Source organism: Haplochromis burtoni, unplaced genomic scaffold, assembly GCF_018398535.1.
Source record: "Haplochromis burtoni strain Fernald_Lab_line unplaced genomic scaffold, NCSU_Asbu1 Contig_8, whole genome shotgun sequence".
NCBI classification, from domain to species: domain Eukaryota; kingdom Metazoa; phylum Chordata; class Actinopteri; order Cichliformes; family Cichlidae; genus Haplochromis; species Haplochromis burtoni.
Genome location: NW_024582369.1, coordinates 3,564,374 through 3,585,556, shown reverse-complemented (window position 1 = coordinate 3,585,556; position 21,183 = coordinate 3,564,374). Strand labels below are relative to the sequence as shown.

The following is a 21,183-nucleotide window of genomic DNA, read 5'->3' as shown; positions in this document are numbered from 1 at the left end:
AAAAGTCTATATATACTTTTGCTATACAAATTTTTTTCTGAATCCTTTATAATACTGGATTAATGGACTAATTGGAGACCAGATAGATAGATTGATAGCTAGATGTTTTTGCTCCTGTGGGATATATAAAACTGTGAGCACATCATTTGAGCCAAACTATTAATAAGAAATCATTTTGGTCCCCTCCACCCCACCCCACTCTGAACCCCATTACTTCTTTGGACTCTTGCCCGGTAGTATCCGCATGGCAGCTGGACGCATGCGCAGGAGCAATCTTCAATAATGTCCCATGCCTCTGAACTGCCTGGTGCTCAAACTTGGACGCGGACTGAAAATAATGTTGTTTCCCGCGGGAGCGAGCGTTCCGGTCACCGAAAGCGAGCCTCGGGACTCGTGTTTGAGTTTGTAAAATTGTTTTAAGAACTCTGAATAACTCACCGGCTTGTTTTTGGACTCTTGCTGATAATGGCAAGCAGTAGCTGAGTGTTTTGATCCCGGTCAGTGACAGCCTGCAGACGGCAGGGAGAGCTGTGTGGCGATCACGCAGTACTTGATTATGAGCGCTCGCAAGAAGTGAAGAGAATCTGGGAGCTGATTTCTCGCTGGGACGACAATAGGTTTAACACAGGTATGTTTAAACTAGTTTGTGTTTTCCCCAGACGGCTGTGGCTTTATTATTAGACACTTAAATTGTAGGTCAGGTGGCAGAAGCGAGAAAACTGTCATAGTTTTGTTGAGTTTGATTAATTCCGATTTAAAAACATTTATATGAAAGAAAAACAACAACAATTCAGTAAAATGTATCAGTAACATTAAAATGAATTATCCTCCATCAAAGAGTGATAGACTCTGTCCAGTTTTCTATAATATTATTATTAATATAAGTCTTTACCTTACGTTATTGTTGTTGTAAGGCCAGTGCATGCCTGTTAATAACGCTGATGTGTTAAGTATGTGTTCTCCGACTTCATCCCAGCCCCGGAATCACGGCACACCGATAGATTACCTGATATTAAACAAGTGGACAAAAAATAATAATAATAAAGATTTAGTGGTTGCTGTAATTTTTTGCTGAAACATGGCAATAAATGAACAGACAATTACGTCAGATCCTTCCCCGTAAAACTGAATAGTTGTGCAAAAGGGTTTTCTTATTAAAAAGAAAAGAATGATAAAATTACAGTCATTATTTTTTGGTGGTTATTGGTCACACATCAGTCTTTAACTGCAGGTCAGTGCGGTCCATCCTTTTTTTCCCCTCTCAGTTTGTGGACACGTGAAGGAGTTTAGTCCCCTTGGTGTCCCCTCAGTTCTTAGTCTTCATCCCTCCGCGTGTCCATGGCTTTTTCTCTCCATCTCGCCTCTCATCCCACGTGGAGTTTGTGTTTATATTTGATATGTAGGAAATGGGAATCTTATACCACTGCCGGGCTCTCAGGGCTTGAATGGCCCCTGGCTATTGGCCTGCCTCTAACAACATGACAAGTTACACGCCGACTCAAAATCTGATAGGGGCCTACTGCGCCGTAATCCATACAGATTAGATTTCACATTAAGGGCTCATACTTAAACAACGCACATTAATGCGCAAGATTTAGAGTGTGGAGAATTTTTGGAAAATTGTAAACTCCTGCACTGGCCTTCTATCTCATTTTACATTACGGCTCGGTCTAAGGATGATAATCCCACCAGAAATGTGAAATATTTAGGATTAAATATTTTAATGCAGCCAAAGGGGATTTTTAGTGGGTGTTGGCGTTTGCTAGTATATTTACATTTTTTGTTTAAATGTTTTTTTGGTTCTTTGAAATATCGGTTAATTAGAGGCCACCTTAAGGCATTAAATAATCCCGTATATAAACTGTATTTAACACGTCACATTTGTTTCTATTCATTCATTTTATTTTTCCTCTAGTGGGAGAACTCTAAGAGTATCCGTTTCATTATCTGGAAACTGTTTTATGTTGTTTAACCCTGACCCGAAACGGGGAGGGCTGCAAAACACACTGTTTTATCCCTTTTAAAATGACCAGAATAAAGAACAGCATCGCACTCTTACATTTTCCAAATCTTTTTTTGTACTTAAAAAAATGAACTCGTATATGCATATGGCATTGTTTATAGAAATGTTGCGTCAGGCCTAAACCTGCCTAGAATAAAATATTTTATTGTGATATGAAGATTTGAGTCTTCATATCAGGTAATGTGCGCTTCATTTTTATTGTATTTTTATTTATTTGTTTATTTTAACTTTTTAGGTTAAAAGCAAATGTAAATATTGACCATTTAAACGTCAGAGGCCTTAGGGTTTTTTTTTTGGGGGGGGGGGGGGGGGGTGGTAAACAGTTTAAATTTTGCACAGACTAATCCTTAACTGGTAATCTTGGAAACTGCTCGTGTCATTTAAAGATCGATAGCTGCATATAAGCGATTGCTAAGACAGCGAGGTTAAACTCAAATTTAACATATGATTTTTCCCTGCAGCCACTCCGACCAGCAGCAGTCTGCGGTTTGTTCAACATTCTCCTTCCTTCGGCTTTTATAGCGTGAAATTACCGCGGTGTAGCTATTTGGTCCACTTTCTAACCCTCTGCCGTCCCATATGTGTTTCTTATGTCGCTGTCAATAGCCATAGTGAGAAATATAATTCTCTCTTCTGGGACGCCGAAGGAAATGGCAGGCACTATTGATTCCCTGTTTAGTGTCAGGTAACTGCTGGGTGGGTTTTAGGGCCGTGCAGGGCAGCTGGGGCAGATAGACAGCATCATTTAATAAGAATTAGTTCTGACAATTAAAAAAAAAAAAAAACATCCCCTTTTAATCAGCAAAACTCCTTGTGGCTTATTTGTGCTATACTTTAATAAAAAAAAACAACAACAACTAAGGAAAACTAAGACAAATGCTCCATTACAAGCATGAAGTAAACTTTGCTCTTTGTGGGTTTACTGCCCATCACGTTTCCGCTAAAGAAGAATAAATCATGAAGGGAAGGGTGAAACCCAGCCAGATCGAATAGAAGGCTGATTATGTCCTCCACAAAGGTGAGAGAGAGAGGGCGGGAGGGAGGGAGAGGGTGGGGGTTGAGGGAAGCAGGGAGGCTTGGGCACAAATCAATTCACCTGAGAGACGCATTATTGTCTTCGGTTTCAGGCTAGGAGGAGCTGAGCGCTATGAAAAATTAAAAGGATGCCAGTTAGTTTAAAGGATCGAGCCAGAAAACTCCACAGTGCACACACATGCAAACACACTCGGCAACAAAACACTGCGCAGACTGAAGAACAACTTGGAGTGCCCCAATTTTGTGCTCATACCTGTCCATATTTTGGGAAAAACATTTTAGACCCTGATCAGTCTTTGTGGTAAAAGTAAACAAATCCCTTGTATCTGTCTTTTAGAAAGAGCAACACACTTGTATGCACATTGTAGTATTCACGATTACAGTCAAAAAGTGTTACAGTAAAATAAAAAGTGTATTTTGATGGAGAACTTGAGATAGGTACAGTTAGTGGCACTCTTTACCACATTGCTGGGAACAACAGATCTAATGACGGGGAGGACCTTTGTGTTTGCAGGTTGTGTGTGTGTGTGTGTGTGTTTGCAGCTTATTCTTTTTTCTGACGCCTTTTGCGCAACATACCAGAAAGGAGCCATTCAGTGTCACCCTGTTGGGATAATGGCACCTTTTTCCATTGTTTTGTTTTGTTTTTTTGCAGTCCTTTGTTGCCGCGTCACTCCGTGCGTGACAGTAGCGACAACAAGACGAGGACGCATTGTAGCTTCTGTCCTCATCTGGCTGATCGCAACACCTCATCTTCGCTTAACTTGTAGACAATCACCTCAGGCTTCTCCGAACTCCTCCGCCAACCTGTCTCCTGTCTAGTATTAATAGGGTCACTCACTATCTTCGTGCGCTAGCCAGCCACTGTGTCTGTGGTCCAGAGGCAGCCAAGCGGCCCTATCACTTACACTTCTCCATTTTCATTGTTGATATTTACTTCTGCAATTATCTCTCCACTTCACCCTCGGCTGAAGATGATATGCTGAAGTTAACGCTGTCGCTTCCCTCCTTCGCTCTCCTGTTGCTCACACATAAACGCAGTGACTGAAGGGCTAACCGACAGATGCACACACACGTACAAAGTAACTTAAATGCTGAACCGTGCGCGATTTCATTCACGATATAAGCCATGAAAACTCCCAGAAGAGTGGTTTGTTTTTGCTGGAATTTTGGTGGAAAACATCTCAGTCTATCAGATGATCTTGTTTACTTTTAAGTAAACAAAGCGTCACTTTTAGGCTTCTGACATCTATTTTATTTCCCTATTTTCTTTTTTGGCTTTCAAGTGTGTGGCAGATCAAAGCCAGAGGAGCCATGGAGGCCTCACAGGACCTCAGCGAACAGATGGTGAGTTAAAGGCTACTGTATGTAAGTGTGTGTGGCTGAGCGAGTAAGTATACCTTGTATCGGCCACACAAGTGTGAGGAATGGGTGCATTAGAGACATACATTGTGTGTGTGTGTGTCCAGGCTAATACACAGCAGCTGTGTTTCAGTGAGCGTACAGTAACCATATGGCACCAGTCAGAGTGAATGAGACTTCAGGAGAAACAATGTTGGGCATAGATGTCAATTTAACAATCATGTGTGTGAATTTTGTGAGCCGAAGTGTGTAACGCAATTCAAATCACTCATTAAATTGAAAAAGGAGGTAATTTTTATCTTTATCTTTTACATTTCAGTCACACACTGACACAGACACACAAACACACACGCACACACACACACTACACTTGAGCCCGAGGGTTTGTGAGCGTCCCAGGACAGCGGGCCATCTCTGCGTCACGTCAGCGCAGCGTCCCAGTTCTGCTTGTTTAAAGATCAGGCCGTATTGTTGGGAAAATGATTTTGGCGGCGAGCGAGGGCCACTCGCATTTCAAAGTCGTTAGTCAGCCACCAGAACAGGTGTAATTTCATCTTCTTCTCCTCCTCCATGAAGCAGCGTTCTCTCTCCCTCCCTCTCTCTGACCTGCCAGCCTCGACAGTAATAATAGCGCAAAGTGGGACAGAGCCCACGAAGTATGTTGTTTTTTTTTTCCCCCCCGACTTTTTGTGCTGCTCTGTTAGCCTCACTTCAGGTTGGATTACAGGCGGACCCCAGCGGAGTACATGTCACTCATACATAAAATGCACGCGCACACACGCACAGACACGCACACTAAAGAACACAAAAACACAGAAATAAAGAGAGAACAGAGAAAAACATCCATCTTGTCTTGCCGCTATCGCGACATCAAATATTGATGTACATATTCCACAGTTACTTCACCTACTTTAAATAGGGCAGTGATATCATCTATAAGTGAATTTGAGCTGCGGCTCAAAGACATTGATTAATTGTTCGTGTTGGAAATGAGATATCGGAGCAAGGACAGAGATTTTTATTAGTTCGATGGTTTTATAGGCTCAGATTTGTGACTTCTAAAATGTTCAGGCTCAGCATTTTCTGTAAAGGGGCCAAAGCTTACTTTGTAACTTGGACAACCGGAGAATTCAGGTGTGTTGGTATTTAGGAAACTCGGTATATGGTTTCCACATGTGGACATAGCTAAAATCAATACAGGTCAATATAATAGCCCTGCACTAACACTACTTTCAGTTATTGGAAAAATTGAGTGATATTTGGGGTCATTAGTTCCAGTTCTAACACCCGACAGTATGCTGTAACTGTACTTAAGGACTGAGACTGAATTACTATAAGGTGGCCACTGTTTTCAGATATATGGCTAAACTTTGAACTGCAGTCTAATTTCAAAGGTTTATCAAAAAGATAAAGAAAACTGCAGTTTCATCTGAAACTGTTAAAACAGCTGACATATGCCATTTTTTCCTTTTAAAAACGGTTCAAAATATGTCAACCTCAAATACATTCAACCTCTTTTTCAAGGCTTTAAATGGAAATTTAATTTGTAGCTTTGCTCGTATTGTTTCAGTCTGATTACAGCTGAACCTTTAAACCTTTGATTCTAAGTATGAATGACAGCTTTAACATCTGACTGAACATTTTAAATTATAAACGTATCCTATACTTGTAAAAAAAATTTCAAGCTTTCCTTTTGGTTTTAGTCTTTAAACTGAAATTGGCTAATTCTTTCCCCGCACTCCTTCATTGAAATAGGCGTGTCTCGGGTGACTAAGAAAACAACTCAGACCTCACACACAAGGTTTCGGGGAGTTGTCTGTTGATATTTAATACCCCCACTCCTCCTCTTTACCCTTTAAAGTACCCTTACTTCCTCCACCCCGCCCTTTTCCCACCACATCCATCGCACGTCATCTGGGTTATGGTCAGGCGTCCTCTCTGGCCGCCTGCCTGTCGAGAGCCAGCCTGCCGTCTGGGGTCCTCTGGGAGCGCTGGAAAGGAGCCTGAGATGGCGCTCGCAATGGTTCGCTCCGAAGCGCTGCTTACAGCTTCTTGAGGTGTTTCGCTCCACCTGTTGTCGCATATTTTGTTTCGCTTTGGAGAAAAGCTGTTGTTTTTAGGTGATGCTCTGTGAGATGATGTCGACGAATACAACGATTTGTATTTTAATTCAGCTGTGAACATTAAGGAGATTGGATTGACAGCTCAGCATCAGTCATTCAGTGCACACACAGAAAACAGAAAACGCATACAAACTCCATACACAGTCTCAAGAGCTCCTGATCCAACAGACCTCCGATTGAAGTCTCCAGTCTTTGGCTTGGTGGAGGTGGAAGCAGTAAGAGATGGGGGAGCAGGAGCATTTGTTGACCCCAGGGAGCTTTGCAGGATTTGAAATGTTGAGCCACCTGAAGGGAAAAAAAAGTAAGAGAGATGGAGAAGAAGGAAAAAGCGTCTGAAACACGAGGGGAAAGGGTTCTTTTAGCTTTAGCCTTTTCCTCTGGTGCACTGGGAGAGGCCCCTAGTATGGCAGCTGTCCTAGTGTGTGTGCATGTGCGTGAGACACAGAGCGAGAGACCAAGTAGGAGAAGGAAAGGGGTCAGGTTGCACCCCTCTTTCACCCCTACAACCCCATACAGACACATTCACACAAACTTACATGCAGCAGCAGTAGCTTAATATGACTACAGCCCAACCCTGATTGCTAAGATTGAACTGGCGTCATAGATGGCCGTTTCAAAATCTGCCCGGCAACGGGACAGATCACTGAAGTGTAGAGTGTAACAGCTACCCCACTGGCATCCCTCTGGTAGGCTGGCATCCTAGCTGGGGCACCGAGGGGCACTTCAATTTCAGCTTGGTGTACAGTGCTTCTCCTAAGATTTATGTGTAGCTGACAGCTGAGTGTTGCTGAGTGAGTCTTCTCTCTCTGTGCAAGAAACGCTGCAGATTATTTTGATCAGCACAGGAGAAGGCAGAGGAGTAGGGAGAGCAGGATATGAAATATGGCATGCACAATGTAGACAATAAATGCTAAATGATATTAAACTGCATGCAATTGCAGAGAAACCGTGACAAGAAAACCAAGCAAATGAGAGCAGATTTAGAAAATCATAGCATAATAGCAGGAGTTATGATAGTTTTAAGATTGCATGCAGAAGAATGCTCAGAATTTCAGTATGTACATATATTTAATTGAAGGAATGCCTTTCAAGGACCGACAAACTCTGAGCCTCCATCCCAAAGTTTATATTAATGTAGTATTCAGGTTGACTAAACATTATATTGTTAAAGCTACAAACTTTAGCATGAGCCCAATATGGTAAGTGCTTACAATTTTAGCGGGAAATGCTAGTTTTTGGCCAATGAGTTAAATTGGGCTTACCATGGCAACACCGTTTGATCTAAATGGTGTGTGGGGGGAACAAATTCACTGAAAAGTGTGTTAAACAGTTGGACACATGTTTCATCTCTAAAGGACTTCTTTCCCCAGTCACTAAATCACCCATCAGCACCTGAACCGCTAAATAAGCTAAACCTGTTGTTGCACTGGTGCAACAATGGATAAGACTCACAACAGATTCCCAACAGCTCCACCCATGTGGCGATGCATAGTTGCGCGTTACTGTAATAAAGATGTAGGGAAGTGCACAGCACAGTGTTTTTCCTTGGCTTAGTGCATCCATAACATGAATCGTCCTGGTGCTGTGAAGGGAGGGTTGTTTACTATGTTAGCCTTCATGGAACCTGCAGAGGGAAAAAAAACACCCCAACCCCCTTTAAACATTATTTTATGTCCAAACTTTAAACTGTTATAATGTGTTATTGCATATCAAACAATGAATAATTGATTATTTTACTGTGTGTTGTTTCCTCCCCTCTTTGAATTTAAGTAATTGAATCAGTCTTTTTTTTGTTCTTCTTTGCCAAATGTTGAAAAACGGGCAAAATCAGCACAGGTGATCGTTGATACAGGATCTTACTTTTGGAAAAAGAATTTCTACCGAGCTTTGTGTGTTCACATTGTTATTATTTAAGATGCGTGAAACAACCAAAACATCTGTCTTTCGCCAAAAGCCCTTCAGTCTATGCTTTGGTACAGATAATTTATAACTCGTATATGAGAATAGAGTGAGAGTCTGTCTGGCCAGAGAAAGGCAGCTAGGTGTGAGGTCAGCGGGTCACAGACAGTCCCTGAGCCACTCAAAGCCTGACAGAGTCAAAGCCCCCAAAACAGACTGGAGAATCCATCTAGAAGCCAGAGCAAGTGGCGTGGGTTTTCTAGAAGAACACACCAGACAGGAAACCACATGATATGTGTGCTTTAGTGTCTGGTGTGTGAGAGTACGAGTGTGTAGGTGTTTCTTTCTCTGTTATACGCATATACTCTCTGTGGTGTGGGTTGGCTGAGGTCATCTGAGTGGAGACTGTCTAATACTGTGGCCATGCTTGTTTAATGGAAGTCAATCAGGGCTATGTATTTCTTGCCAAGACTCATCACTTTATTGATTACTCTGAGACTTCTCAAGAAAATCCCTATATTGCCAGATGTGACATTTTAACATAGTTGGTTATTATTTCTTTCTTTTCTTTTTTTTGTAACTGACGTGCTAAACTGATGCTTTGAATTTGCTCCGTAAAGATAAAACACGTTTAAAATGTAAAAGCATAACCCCAAGAAGAAGTCATTATTAAAATAGTAAAACATTTTCTTCTTTGTTTGCAGTAACTTCCATAAATAGAGCCGTCGATATAGCCCACCTTTTGTTCGGCCCCAACTTCTGGCTAATGCTCATCTGCCATTGGTTCCAAAAAGAGGAGCATATTTCCTCATTTTGCTGGGAAGGAAATGAAATTGCAACAATTGTGCTTTGGTAACGGAGGAACCTTCTGCCTCGCCTGCCGCAAGAACTTCCTCTGTTGCTCTGCTGGGAGATTGGATTTCTTTCTCTGCAGCAGCGCAGAATCAGAGAGGTGGGAGAGAGGGGTCGGCGAGGCTGTGACCTGTGTCTCTGTGCTGACTTGACTATTGCTACAACTAATGGCTGTTTTCATTATCTGCCACTTTGTTTCTTGTTTTAAGCAGAGATTAATGCCTTATATTATTAGTGTTCATAGTCATGAGCATGGCCAAGTCACATATTTTAAAAAATCCATTTAAAACCAAAAGATCTTCAGTTTTTCATCGAATCTGACAGTTTGGAATTGGAATTTTGCACTTGTGTGCAATTCATGCTTTCCTGTCTCTTAAGAGTATTCCTTCCTGAATACATTAAAATAATATTGATATTAATTTCTTACATGTTTGTGCTTTGTATTTGGTGCTGGTGTTAGCCTAAAGTTCTGCATGGAGTAGAACAATGACTGGATACACTGAAAGTAAAAAAATTATTTATTAATCTTAATATTCATGAAAGACTTTTTGGTTTTGGTTTTTTGCGACCACATCTGAACTGCATCATTGCAGCAGTGATATCCAAAGAGAAAAAATGAAGTCTTTTTGTTGTTGTTGTTTTTTTTTTTGGAATTTTTTTTTTTTTTGCTCCATGTCCTTGATTCTTTTTTCCTTTTTTTTCTTCGATCTGTCTGACTGACTGTCTGTCCCACCTTCTCTTTCCCCGCCGGCCTTCCCGCCTCTTCGTCTCTCTCTGTGTCTCTCTGGCTACAGAGTGATGATTCAGGCCCTATTGTGAAGTCAGCAATCCGATACAGAGCAAGCCCAAGAGCGAGGGTGGGGAGGGAGGAGGGAGTGGATGGAAGGATAGAGAGAGGGAGAGAGCAGGGGGGGGGATGAGAAACAGGATTAAGGGTGTTCTTGTAGCGGCGTCCGTGCTATTGCGAGCCCTAGGCAGTTTGGCACCCTTACCTGTCCTCTTCTTTACCTGTTGCTCTCATTCTCCAAGTTCATTCCGTAGTCTACGTGTCTCTCCTTCTTTGTTTTCCTTTATCTTTATCCTCCTCACACCCACCGAACTCCTCACTGACCTTTTTTTCTTTTTTCTTTTTTTTAAGCTCCTTGACCATCTTTTTTTTTTTTTTTACACTTACATACTCTCTCCCCTCAATCTGTCTTCCTTTTTTGTAGACATCTGGTATTGTGAGTGATTTTATTAGGAAGTTGATATGAAGTGTTTCGAGGCCTGGTATGATGGAACAGCTTGCCACTTCTGAGACATTTAACTCCTGTTCGCTCTCCGTGGTGCATAGGCCAGCCGTAACTTCTAATAATCAGCCGCATAAAGAATCCACGAGCAGATGGTGTTTGCATGTGTGGGTGTGTGCGAGAGAGACCATACCTTTCTCTGCACTGAAAGTCTCTCCTTGTGTCCCTTTTTTTTTTTTTTTTTTAAGGATATCTACCTTATGTTGTACCTCTCGCATGCATGCACACTGTGATGTCATGAGCAGCATTATTTAACAGGCAGCTGGGAGGCCATTCATCATTTAATTAAAAGCGTCTGAAAGGGATCTGAGGCCTAATGAGATTAGCTTTAATTATTGATGCCGCTGCTGCTGCTGCCCCACACACACACCACCTCCAGTGATGACCACCACGGATATTTAGACCGTCTAGTCTTTCAGCCTTAACACAAGTAGTTGCATGCACATTTTTTTTGCTTTTCAGTTCTTTTCTTCCCTACCTGATGTCTTCCCAGACCCACGCACATCCCATTGATTTTTGTTTCCCTTTGGGATGTCAAGGTGCTTTGGAGGGGGGGGTATTTGAGGGGGGAGGGGGCTACGGTATGAAGACCAAGCAGGGGGTGCGGTAGCTGTGGTCAGGCTGGCGATGGGGGTGTTGCTTGAGGCTGGTGTTGAGTTTCTTTAGGTCTCGCACACCAGCAGAGAACTTGCTGCTTTATTTTTTTCCCCTTAGTTTCATCGCTTTCATACATATCAGTGGATTTATTTTGGATCCATTCTGTTAAGTCCTTGGTTTTCATACTGTAGCCTGGGCAGAAGGTAATATTTTGTATGGCTTGTGATAACAACTTACTTCATGTCACACTATGAAACATTAGTATAGAACCAGACCCAGACAGCATTTTCTTCCACTCTGGCTGTAGCTTATCATAGCAGGCCAAACCTTTTTAATGTTAACAAGGATCTGGTGTCGCCTTTATTAATCGTTGAAGAACACTATTAGGTACACCTTGCTAGTGTCAGGTTGGACCACCAAATGTCTTCAGGATGGCCATAATTCCTCATGAAATAGATTCAAAAAGGTGTTGGAAACATTTCTCAGAGATTTACGTCATGTTGATATGAGAGCATCAAACAATTGCTGCAGATTTATCAACCTCACATCCATGATGTGATTCTCCTGTTCTTCCGCATCCCAAAGGCGCTCTATTGGATTGCGATCCGGTGACTGTGGAGGCCATTTGAGTGCAGTGAACTCAATGTCATGTTCAAGAAATGAATTTGAAATTCTTTGAACTTTGTGACGTGGTGTGTTATCCTGCTGCAAGTAGCCATGAGAAGATGGGTGCACTGTAGTTATAAAGAGAGCAAAAATAACAGTCAGCTAAAATATCAGCTAAGCTGTGATCATGCTCAGTTGGTACTAGAAGGCTCAGTGTGCTAAGAAAATATCCCCCACACTATTACACCAGCACCACCCTAAACTTCTGGTACAAGACAGGATGGATCCATGCTTTCACGTTGTGTACCCCAAATTCTGAGCCTAACATCCGAACGTTGCAGCAGAAAATGAGATTCATCAGACCGGGCAAAGTTTTTCTAATCTTCAGTTGTCCAGTTTTCATGAGCCAGTGTGAAAAGTAGGCTCTGTTTCCTGTTCTTTGCTGTCAGGAGTGGGGACTTTTATTACTGTAGCCTATCTGCTTTATCATGTTGTCCATTCACAGATGTTTTTATGCATGGTTGTAATGACTAGTTAAGTTCCAAGGCATTCTCCTCTGACCTCTGGCATCAACAAGACATTTTCACCCGAACATCTGTAACTCACTGGATATTTTCTCTTTATTGGGCCATTCTCAGTAAAGCCTCGGGATGGTTGTCCCGGTTCGACCAAGTCTAGATGACTTGGGCCGCAATCACATGTTGTTCAGATAATAAAAACTCTGAAGACCTCTGCCCTTTAAAAACCTCTTTTTATTTTCTGTTTAAAATGTAATTTATAATTAAAATTCAATCTATCTGTCCAAGGTCATGATGCGAGAGAAAGGATCACCAGTATGTTTAAATAGAACACCATTAAAAAAATGTAAAAGTGGAATATTGGCCAGGTAAAATGGTTCCAAGTTAGGCAGATTGCTTGATCAAGGCTTTTAGAACAGCTTATAACACCACGGTCCAGAAAAGTCTTCTCACTTACTTTTAAGCTTAATCTGTGAAAACTCATATTCCTTCTCTTTCACCTCAAGGCTTTTACATTCATATCACACTTCCCAGGAGTTTCATATATTCTAGTCATAATTTTTACGACTGCATCATGGGGTCTAAACCAGCGATTTATGGGGATAAAGCTAATGCAGGTGGGGAAAAGATGACAAAAGAAAAATTATTGCATGAAAATTACTTATATTACCTTACATGCAGGAAAATTTGCAAATTAGTTTGCCATTGTGCTGAATTTTCTTTTAATAAAATTTAACATTGGTCCTTTAAACAGCATACTAAATCGCAATGCAGCGCAGATATGGGAGTCACTTAATGACGCATACGTTATGTTGTCATTTAGATCAATTAAGGGTCACTGATTAATCATTATGTCTGAAAAAGGTTAACCAACAGTCGATTAAATTGCATTTTAAATTATACTGATCCTTCCAGTTCATTGTCCACTCATCTGACCTACTGTCAGACTTTCAAGAACTTCATATTAAGGTGTTTGTTCTGGAGTGTGGTTCTATACCACTAAGTAGTTGAGTGATGTGCTCAGTATGTGTGTGTGTCCGTGCACGCAGTCAGCCATGGAGTGGTTTAAGTTTCTCCCAGTTGTTTTTTTAATCACTCTCATCAGATTAGCTGAGCAGGGCCAGTTGAGGCCAAACGCACTATTAACAACCCAGAACCAGTGCGCACACACACACACACACACACACACACACACACACACACACACACACACACACACACACACACACATCCATCACTGACTTTTCATTTGTCTCCACTGAGTAAAGCTGCATTAAATCGTGTCTATGATCCGTCACTCCCTGAGACAATGAGGAGCCAATTTAAATAGGCGATATGAAGACCACCAGCACGGTGAGCAGCATGGAGATTGGTCTGTTCCCCTCTGTAGCTCTTCCTCCCCCAAACACGTGGATTTACTACCGCAGTTCGACTGAAGAAAAACAAACGCTTGGGACTTCAGGATTAGTAAGATGCACTAATGATATCTGCGGTTTTGCTTAAACATAAACGCCCAGAATTTATACTGTGATAAGACTTAAATGGAAAAAGAAAAACAGCTTTACTGTAAAAGTGCGACTTTTATCAGCGAGCCAAATGGAACAAAAACTAGATCCACGAGGCGGGCGATAGTCATTGATTCCTTGTAGGCAGCCCACTTAGCCTTTAGTGGCTCATTCTGACCTTTGTCAGCAAGCTTGTTAGAAAGGAGAAATAATTTAAAAAAACAAACTTGTTTTTTATGTATTTTTATATTTTAAAAAAGTCCCAGTTTACCTTTGGAGACGCTGATAACAGAACAGCTTAGAACACAGTATTGTGCAACATTTTGCTGGCTTCATTTTTATTTGTATTTAACTGTTTATATTTTTAAATGTCTTTAATTGATTAGCATAATGTAGCTACTGCTTGTTGTAACAATAACTATTTATTTGGTGAAATCTTTCACTGCGATTAGTTATGCTGTCCAACTTCATCATATTAGTACAAATATATTCCCCTGGCATGGTTTGCTGAAGACATCGCAAGTCACTCGGTGTTGTGAGTTAGGCTCTCTTTCTATGTAGTTAAAGTTGTGAACATCACCAGGCTGGCAAATTTATGTAGGCATGGCCAGGTGAAGCGAAGTATACCTGGCTAGAAAGACATGGAGGGAGAGAGAGTGAGAGAGGTTTTCGGAGAGTACCTATTTCACCCAAACACCTCCTCCTTCTCCCTGCTCCACAAACTGTTCTCTCCTTTCACTCCCTCACTTTTTTTCCCTCCTTTATAGCTTCCTACTACACCTGAAAAAGGGGCATTTTTGGAGGCATAAAGAGAGGGATAGATTTACACCTCCCCAGGCTTGGGGAACTGTGGGGTGTAGGAGGAGGGAGGGCTGGAGGGTGGAGGCTCGGCACAATGTATTTTACATGAAAGGAAGGGGATAGAGTTACCATCCCGATAACCACTCATACAAACGTGGAGAGCAGAGAGCTTTGAGCAGGGGACAGGTAAACGGGTGACTCTGTGTGTGTGCATATGCGTGCACGAGGGGAAAATGCAGAGTATAGATCGAGATGAAGCTTGTGTTTGTGTGGTGAGCAACATTCTTCATGAATGTTTTGTGGTTGACACACCAGCCGATGGCGCAGGCAGGGATGGTTGGGTGATCGTGTTGCACAGGTGTATGCGTGCATGCCCGTGTTTGTGCGCGTGTGCAACGACTGTCCCTCTGTGTCCCATTAACTACACAACTAAAGACTACACAGCTACATTCTTTTTCTGATCCTGATGTTTTTTTTAGCCTTTTTAAATGCAATTTAATTAAAACTATTGGATTTATTTAATACAGAAAAACATTTAGTGTCCATTTACATTTACAGTTTTCAAGTTTTAGGTTCATCATCAGTAACTATTTAGAGCAGTTGTGACTATTTTTTTCACCCTTTTTAGAATTTTATCCAAATCATATAATCAGGCATATGAAAAAGAAGAAGAAAAAAGTCCATAATTAAGCTGGTCACCCCTCTGTAATAGATTCCTTGGGTCTGGCTCTCTCAGATTAAAAGGAGGGTGTTTTTATTTAGTTTTTTTCTCCATTGTTGCTAGCTGCTCACTCACAGCACCACCTGGATCATTGTGTTTTTAACTAAAATGTCCTGTAAGGGCTGTTTTAAAGTAGTGGTACTTTAGTTCTGTAAAAGGACGTGCTAAGGATATAAAGAATGTGAATACTTTTAACACCACTAAGGTTAGCTTACTAAACCTAGCCAAACACTGGCCTTAACTGGGAATTCTGGTGCAATGTTGTGTTTTGAAATGAGGTTTTTGGAGATCTGGAATGTTAATGCTTTTGTCTGGAAAGCATTTTAGTGCAACTTTTGTTGATTTAAATGTGCCATATGAATAAAACACATTTGATCTGACTTGACTTGATCTTCTTGTCTAACTTTAACTGATGAAGTGAATGAGCCTATGCTTAGGCCAGATTTAATAAATCAATTCTAAATTTGTTAGATCAACATCAAAGTGCTCAGAAGTGGATTTTTAAAGTGTGATGAAGGAGCTAAAAAAATATAAGTAAATCATGAAAAGCTAGATAAAAAAAAAGAAGCAGGGTCTGTCTTAGTCAGCCCTCCTGTTGGAGGTGAAGAGATAAACTGCTGTTGTTCCACTTGAAGAACACACCTCCAACAGGCCCTTTGAAAACACTCCTAAAGTCAACAAAAACCAAAAGTAAGTGCAGCTATTTGACTGTATTAATATAATGCCCTCTTCCTCTGCTCAGTTCACTGCTCAGATGTGCCCATGCCCCACTCCTGTTTTTTTTTTTTTTTTTTGTGTGTGTGTGTGTGTGTGTGTGTGTGTGTGCAAGTGCATTTCATCAGGCGTGTTTTGGGACGCCTCCCCTGCTCCCTTCTCCACTTGCTGTGAAAATATTTCATCGGGGATGTTTTTGGACGACCCCCCGCCCCCCGATCGGGTCTAGCCTGGCTAATAATAAAGTGCTTGAGTTGTCAAGCGCTTCGGCAACACCCTAATCTGTTCTGACAGCCAGTCCTCCACATTCACTCTCAAACGTCCAGTACACACACACGCGAACGCACGTCGGCATCCACATATAACACACTTTCAACAGACATTCGCCACGATCTGTGCACACAGGTCCTCCAGACAGTCTATCAATCACAGAGTTTATTGGGGCCGGGGATAAATGCTTTGGGACGGGGCCGCATGCTGTCACTATGGTGAGCGAGCTAAAGGTGGCTGGAGCACAGTTGGAGACAGTGGCTCTGTTCCAGATTGGTCTCCAGGCCTGTATAGATTTGTTACTGCTCCCTTAGCTATTTTCTATTGCCGTGTACACACACAGCAACATTCAAAATGTTCTGAATGTTGTTGAAGGATCATTCATGCCAATTAAATTCTGTTTAGTTATAATCGTATCTAGCCACCATTTGCAACTATTAACAGTCAATTCATTCTTGATTGGTCTATTTAAAGTGGCATCACCAGCATAAAAAGCCTACACATCATGTTTTACATCTCATATTTTCCAGAATTTTAAGTGCTTTGACATTGAAACCCATCCACACACATATTGAAACAGCAAAAAATACAATAACTAAAACTAAAATGTTAATAGTAACTTTAGAAATGTGATGCTTTGTGTGCATAAATCTAAAAGAGTCAAGATCCACTGGTTTCCCCAGCAATATGCAACAATATGAGGTCTAAAATGTGAACAGGAGGAGTTTTGTTGTGCCTAAATTCATTAATTATTTTCACAAGACACCTTCATGTAATATAAAGTTAGTGAAGAGCACTAAATTTTCTTCCCCTCTGGGTTAAACAGGACTAAAATTGGGCCACGTCTCTCCAAAATGTGTTGAGGGAGTCAGATGTCATGAGTTTGCTTCATGAAATATTTTTCTCCTCAAGTGCTTTTGTGTTAAATGTGTTTTTGATGGGGTTTTTTTTTTAGGTCCTTTCAGCTTTAAAACTCTGATTTTTTTTTTTTCAAATCATGGGGAAAAAGTAATGATCTCTATTTTTTTCCCCATTTTAACCATAGCAGTATAAATAGAATAGCATTCGTCTTGTTTACTGGGAAATCTCAGAAACATGTATCTCAAAACTATACGCATGATCCTGTGCTGATACAGAAAAGTAAAAACGCCAGTTTTGTAATGTGGGCGATCTGATCCCAGTATTGGTTCTATGGTGACGTTTAGGTAAAGAAGTGAGTGTCAGAAATTTGCAGTGGCCTAGTTTAGGCGCATTTATGAGTGTGAAATCATTCACTTTTGTTTGCTTAACTCCTAGTGAGTGTGCAAATGTGTGTTTGAGTCTGTCTCCAGGGGTTAAAGTGGGATTTGGTATGTTGGGGAACCCTAAGATTGGTTGTAAAGGCACCGTATGGGTAAAAGAATTACTTGTGAAGCTGTGATCAGCTGACCCAAGCTGCTACCCTGATTTATGGCTCTCGGTGGGTTCTACAAGATATAAGCAAATGTTTCATGAGCCATGGCTGATTTTCCAGTATGATAAACACTGTGAAGCTAATATAAAAGGTAGAATTCAGTGAGTGATTCTAATCAGCATCTTTACCTTAAATATAAACAGATTTTTGTTACCTTTTGATGTAACCTAACACTGATCTTGAATGCCGTGTCTCCTGTGTACCAGTCCAGCATATAGTGTATCACTGTGAACTTCACCATAATAGCACAAGCCAACCTGTTTAGCCTGCTCTACAATGCTTTGTTGAGCATTCCGCATCACACGGATGAGAGGAAAGGATGTGTGGAGGGTTTAAGTGGGCTGTGGGATGTCTTTATTTTCTTGTTACTGAGCAAGTATCTCCATGAAGCATTAACTCGTTTGATGGTAACACGTCTTAAGATGCCTTTTTGGAGTTAATTGCTCGTTAGTTGACAGCGCCGGAACGCCGGTCCAGATCATTCCGAGCCCACTTTGACCCCTGTTGTTGTAAAAGGGTGCCATCTTCAGACTGAGGAAACTGGCCGCTTGTGTGTCCGTGTGTGAGTGTGATTTGATATTACACTCAGCCCATTGCGCTAGCTCTGTTAGACTTCACATATGAGACAGATGTGCAGCCGTGTGTTTCCAGTTAACACAGATTGAAAGTATGTGTGTGCGCATGTGCTCAGGTGCACATGTGAGTCAGTGGGTGAGATGGGGAAGGGTGGGTGGGGGGGGGGGGGTCTCCTGCATGGTGTGAAGTTTATGGTCTGGCCTGTACTTTCTACTGCACAGCAAGATATTGACACTGCGTCCACACCATTTCAGCTTCATGGAAGTAATCACGGCAGAGCTGCCATCAGCAGGATTTATATACGTGGATGTCTTTGATTTTAGGAAACATCCTAAAAACGTGTGTACAGCTCAGATGTTTCCTAACTTAGTTACTTCTGTTTTTCATTTAAATTCTCTTCCTTTTATGTTTTCATTCACAATCGAGTTAGGGAATTAAGTTTAACGGTGCCTATGTTAGGATTGGACCCACACATAAAAAAAAAATGACATCTGTTACATTTAAAAAGTTCTTTGGGTTTAAACGTAAGCTTGAGTGAGCCTGTAATGAGTGACAGCTGAGAGAGGGAGAGGGAGGGAGAGAGGAGGAGGAGGAAGAGGAGAAGAGAAAAAGAGGGGGTGGAGGCAAAGGAGGAGGGAAATGGGACGAGTGAAATGTTCCCCATTACTGGAGTCGAGAAGACAGAAGCTGAGCATGGATTGACCTTAGAGACAGAGAGGAAGAGAAAACGCTTGGTTTTTGTGTGGTCGTCATTTTCTAGCCCCTAGATATTTCTTCTGAGTGAAAGGGAGCGTCACAAAAGGAAGCAGGAAAAAAGTCGTCATTTGCTCCCTTAAAGCAGAAACTAGATAAACGTAACACCTGGAGTGCAAAGTGAGGAGAGGCAGGTAGACAGAGACGAGCGCTCAGTGTGTTTTCCGATAGTGTGTGAGAGACCAGCGAGCCTGCCTGTGAAGGGGAAGCTGGTGGATCGTACAGCTCTGTAATGCTTTGTGGAAGTAAAGGACTGCTAACGGACCCGATTACACCCTGAGGTAAGAAAAGGATCTCTCGGTCTGTATGGACGTGAGTGTGTTTCACGCTCAGAGTAATGCTAGTTATTTTTATTCAAACAACTGAGATATTTTCTATATTCTTACATAGTTTGCTCATTTGTGAACAAATGTAAGTTGGACATCATTTGGCACAGCACTCAGAGATTTTTTAAATGTATGGTGACAGCAGTGTTACTGGATGAACATTTGTTTTACTTAAATAAGACACGCTTTTACCATAATTCTGTGTAAATACATTTTTCTTTGTGCTTTTAATACAAGGCGTGTTTTATTTTTCATAGTACTGTTTTCACATATACTGCAAAAATATTCCACTTGTTTTTTTAAATGTTAATGTAGAAAATGTAACCTCATCTGTATTTTCCAGTTTTTAAAAAAGTTTAAAAAAAAATTACAATTTTGATCAAAGTAGGATAGCGACAGAAATTAACAAAAAAAACCTTTTTTAAAAAAATTGTGAACCATAAAATCTTATTTGTAGACAAATGTAGAAATTGTGTTTTTTAAAACCATCAAATATTAAGTGTGTGTGTAACTCACTCATTGCTGATGTGCTGGGTTATGTGTTGCTCTTCATTCTCCATCCCTGTTTTGTCTTCCTGCTCTGAACTTCCATAATGTATCAAAGAAAATAACAAAAAACTCGTTCAAGCACCATTTTTATGAACACTTTTGGATTCTGTAGTGAACTTTTCTTTTTAGAAGAACAAGCAAGAGAAGGAAACACAACTCTGACTAGACCAAGGGCAGCTTCTGCTTATTTCTGACTCTCACATACGCGTTAATGCTTCTTAAGGCCAAAGAAGGCCTCACGTTATTATTACATCCATTAGATTGAGCAAACATCATTAGTTACACAAACACAGCAGTGTATAATTCCCTTTAATAAATCATTGTTATTAGTTCTAATTACCTGTAGCACTTGTATTTTTCCCGTAGGGAATGCTCGGGCTGCCTAGGTAGTGTTCTAGACCGGTCACCTGGCCAACCAGGTCAAAGGTCACGTATTTAAATGGCTCAGGTGACACAATTGGGGTCTTCGAGCATAGTGGCCACTAAAGAGTGGACTCAGAGGTGTGTCGTTTCAGTATTAGAAATGAAAATTGGTGCATTGTACTACAAAATAAAGGAAGAATAGCATAGACTATCTAAATGCGGGGCTTAGTCATCATTTATTTGCAGCTTTTTTAATGTGCTGCAAGTTGACATCAATAATGTAGTTTAATAATATAGTCGATGAAAATGGTTAAAGTCTGTATTGATCAAAGCCAAAACAAGTGGAACAAATGAAAGCTGGATGAAACAGGAAAAATAATGCTTTTGATTGTTTTATTATGTTAAAAAGAAATTGTGATGTGATTAGATCAGTAAGAGAGTTGAATAAAATCAATATGTGGAATCTGTTTAAATGTGAATTTAGTTGTCCTCGATCCGACTGAAAAAGATAAAAGTGGCGAGATGTTAAGAGAGGTGAGAGCCTCTAGACCGCGGTCGACGCGGAGGGAAAGCGTGCGCGGGGATAAAGCACGACGATAAAAGCTTTTCAGGATCAAAGCCCGCGTGTGCTTTCACAGATCATGCCGGGACAGAAACAGCCCGGCTTGTGTATTTTCAAGAGTGTGTGTGTGTGTATACGCACGAGAGCTGTGTGTACGCCTGCGTGCTGTATGTAGCCCTATGTGTACGTTACATGTGCATTGCAGTTTCTCACGGCCATGACGCTGATGTCGTGAGTGACAGCCTTGTTAAATTTCACTAAAGCATGAAACGTGACATGAAAGCTG

General features: G+C 41.2%; 1 protein-coding gene across 7 annotated transcripts in view; it reads left to right on the top strand.

The window, feature by feature from the left end:
- Nucleotides 1-276: 276 nt before the first annotated feature.
- Nucleotides 277-21,183, top strand: part of eya4 (EYA transcriptional coactivator and phosphatase 4) — a 49,362-nt gene continuing 28,455 nt past the window's right edge. For 5 of the 7 annotated variants that reach the window (XM_005914360.3, XM_042226658.1, XM_005914359.3 and 2 more), the window contains exons 1-2: nucleotides 277-628; nucleotides 4,345-4,405. In XM_005914360.3, coding sequence (XP_005914422.1) covers nucleotides 4,373-4,405 — 33 coding nt within the window. In that variant the 5' untranslated portion in view covers nucleotides 277-628; nucleotides 4,345-4,372. Of the gene's footprint in view, nucleotides 629-4,344; nucleotides 4,406-18,971; nucleotides 19,379-21,183 lie in introns of those variants that run through there. The other 2 variants (XM_042226667.1, XM_042226664.1) reach the window with 2 other exon arrangements.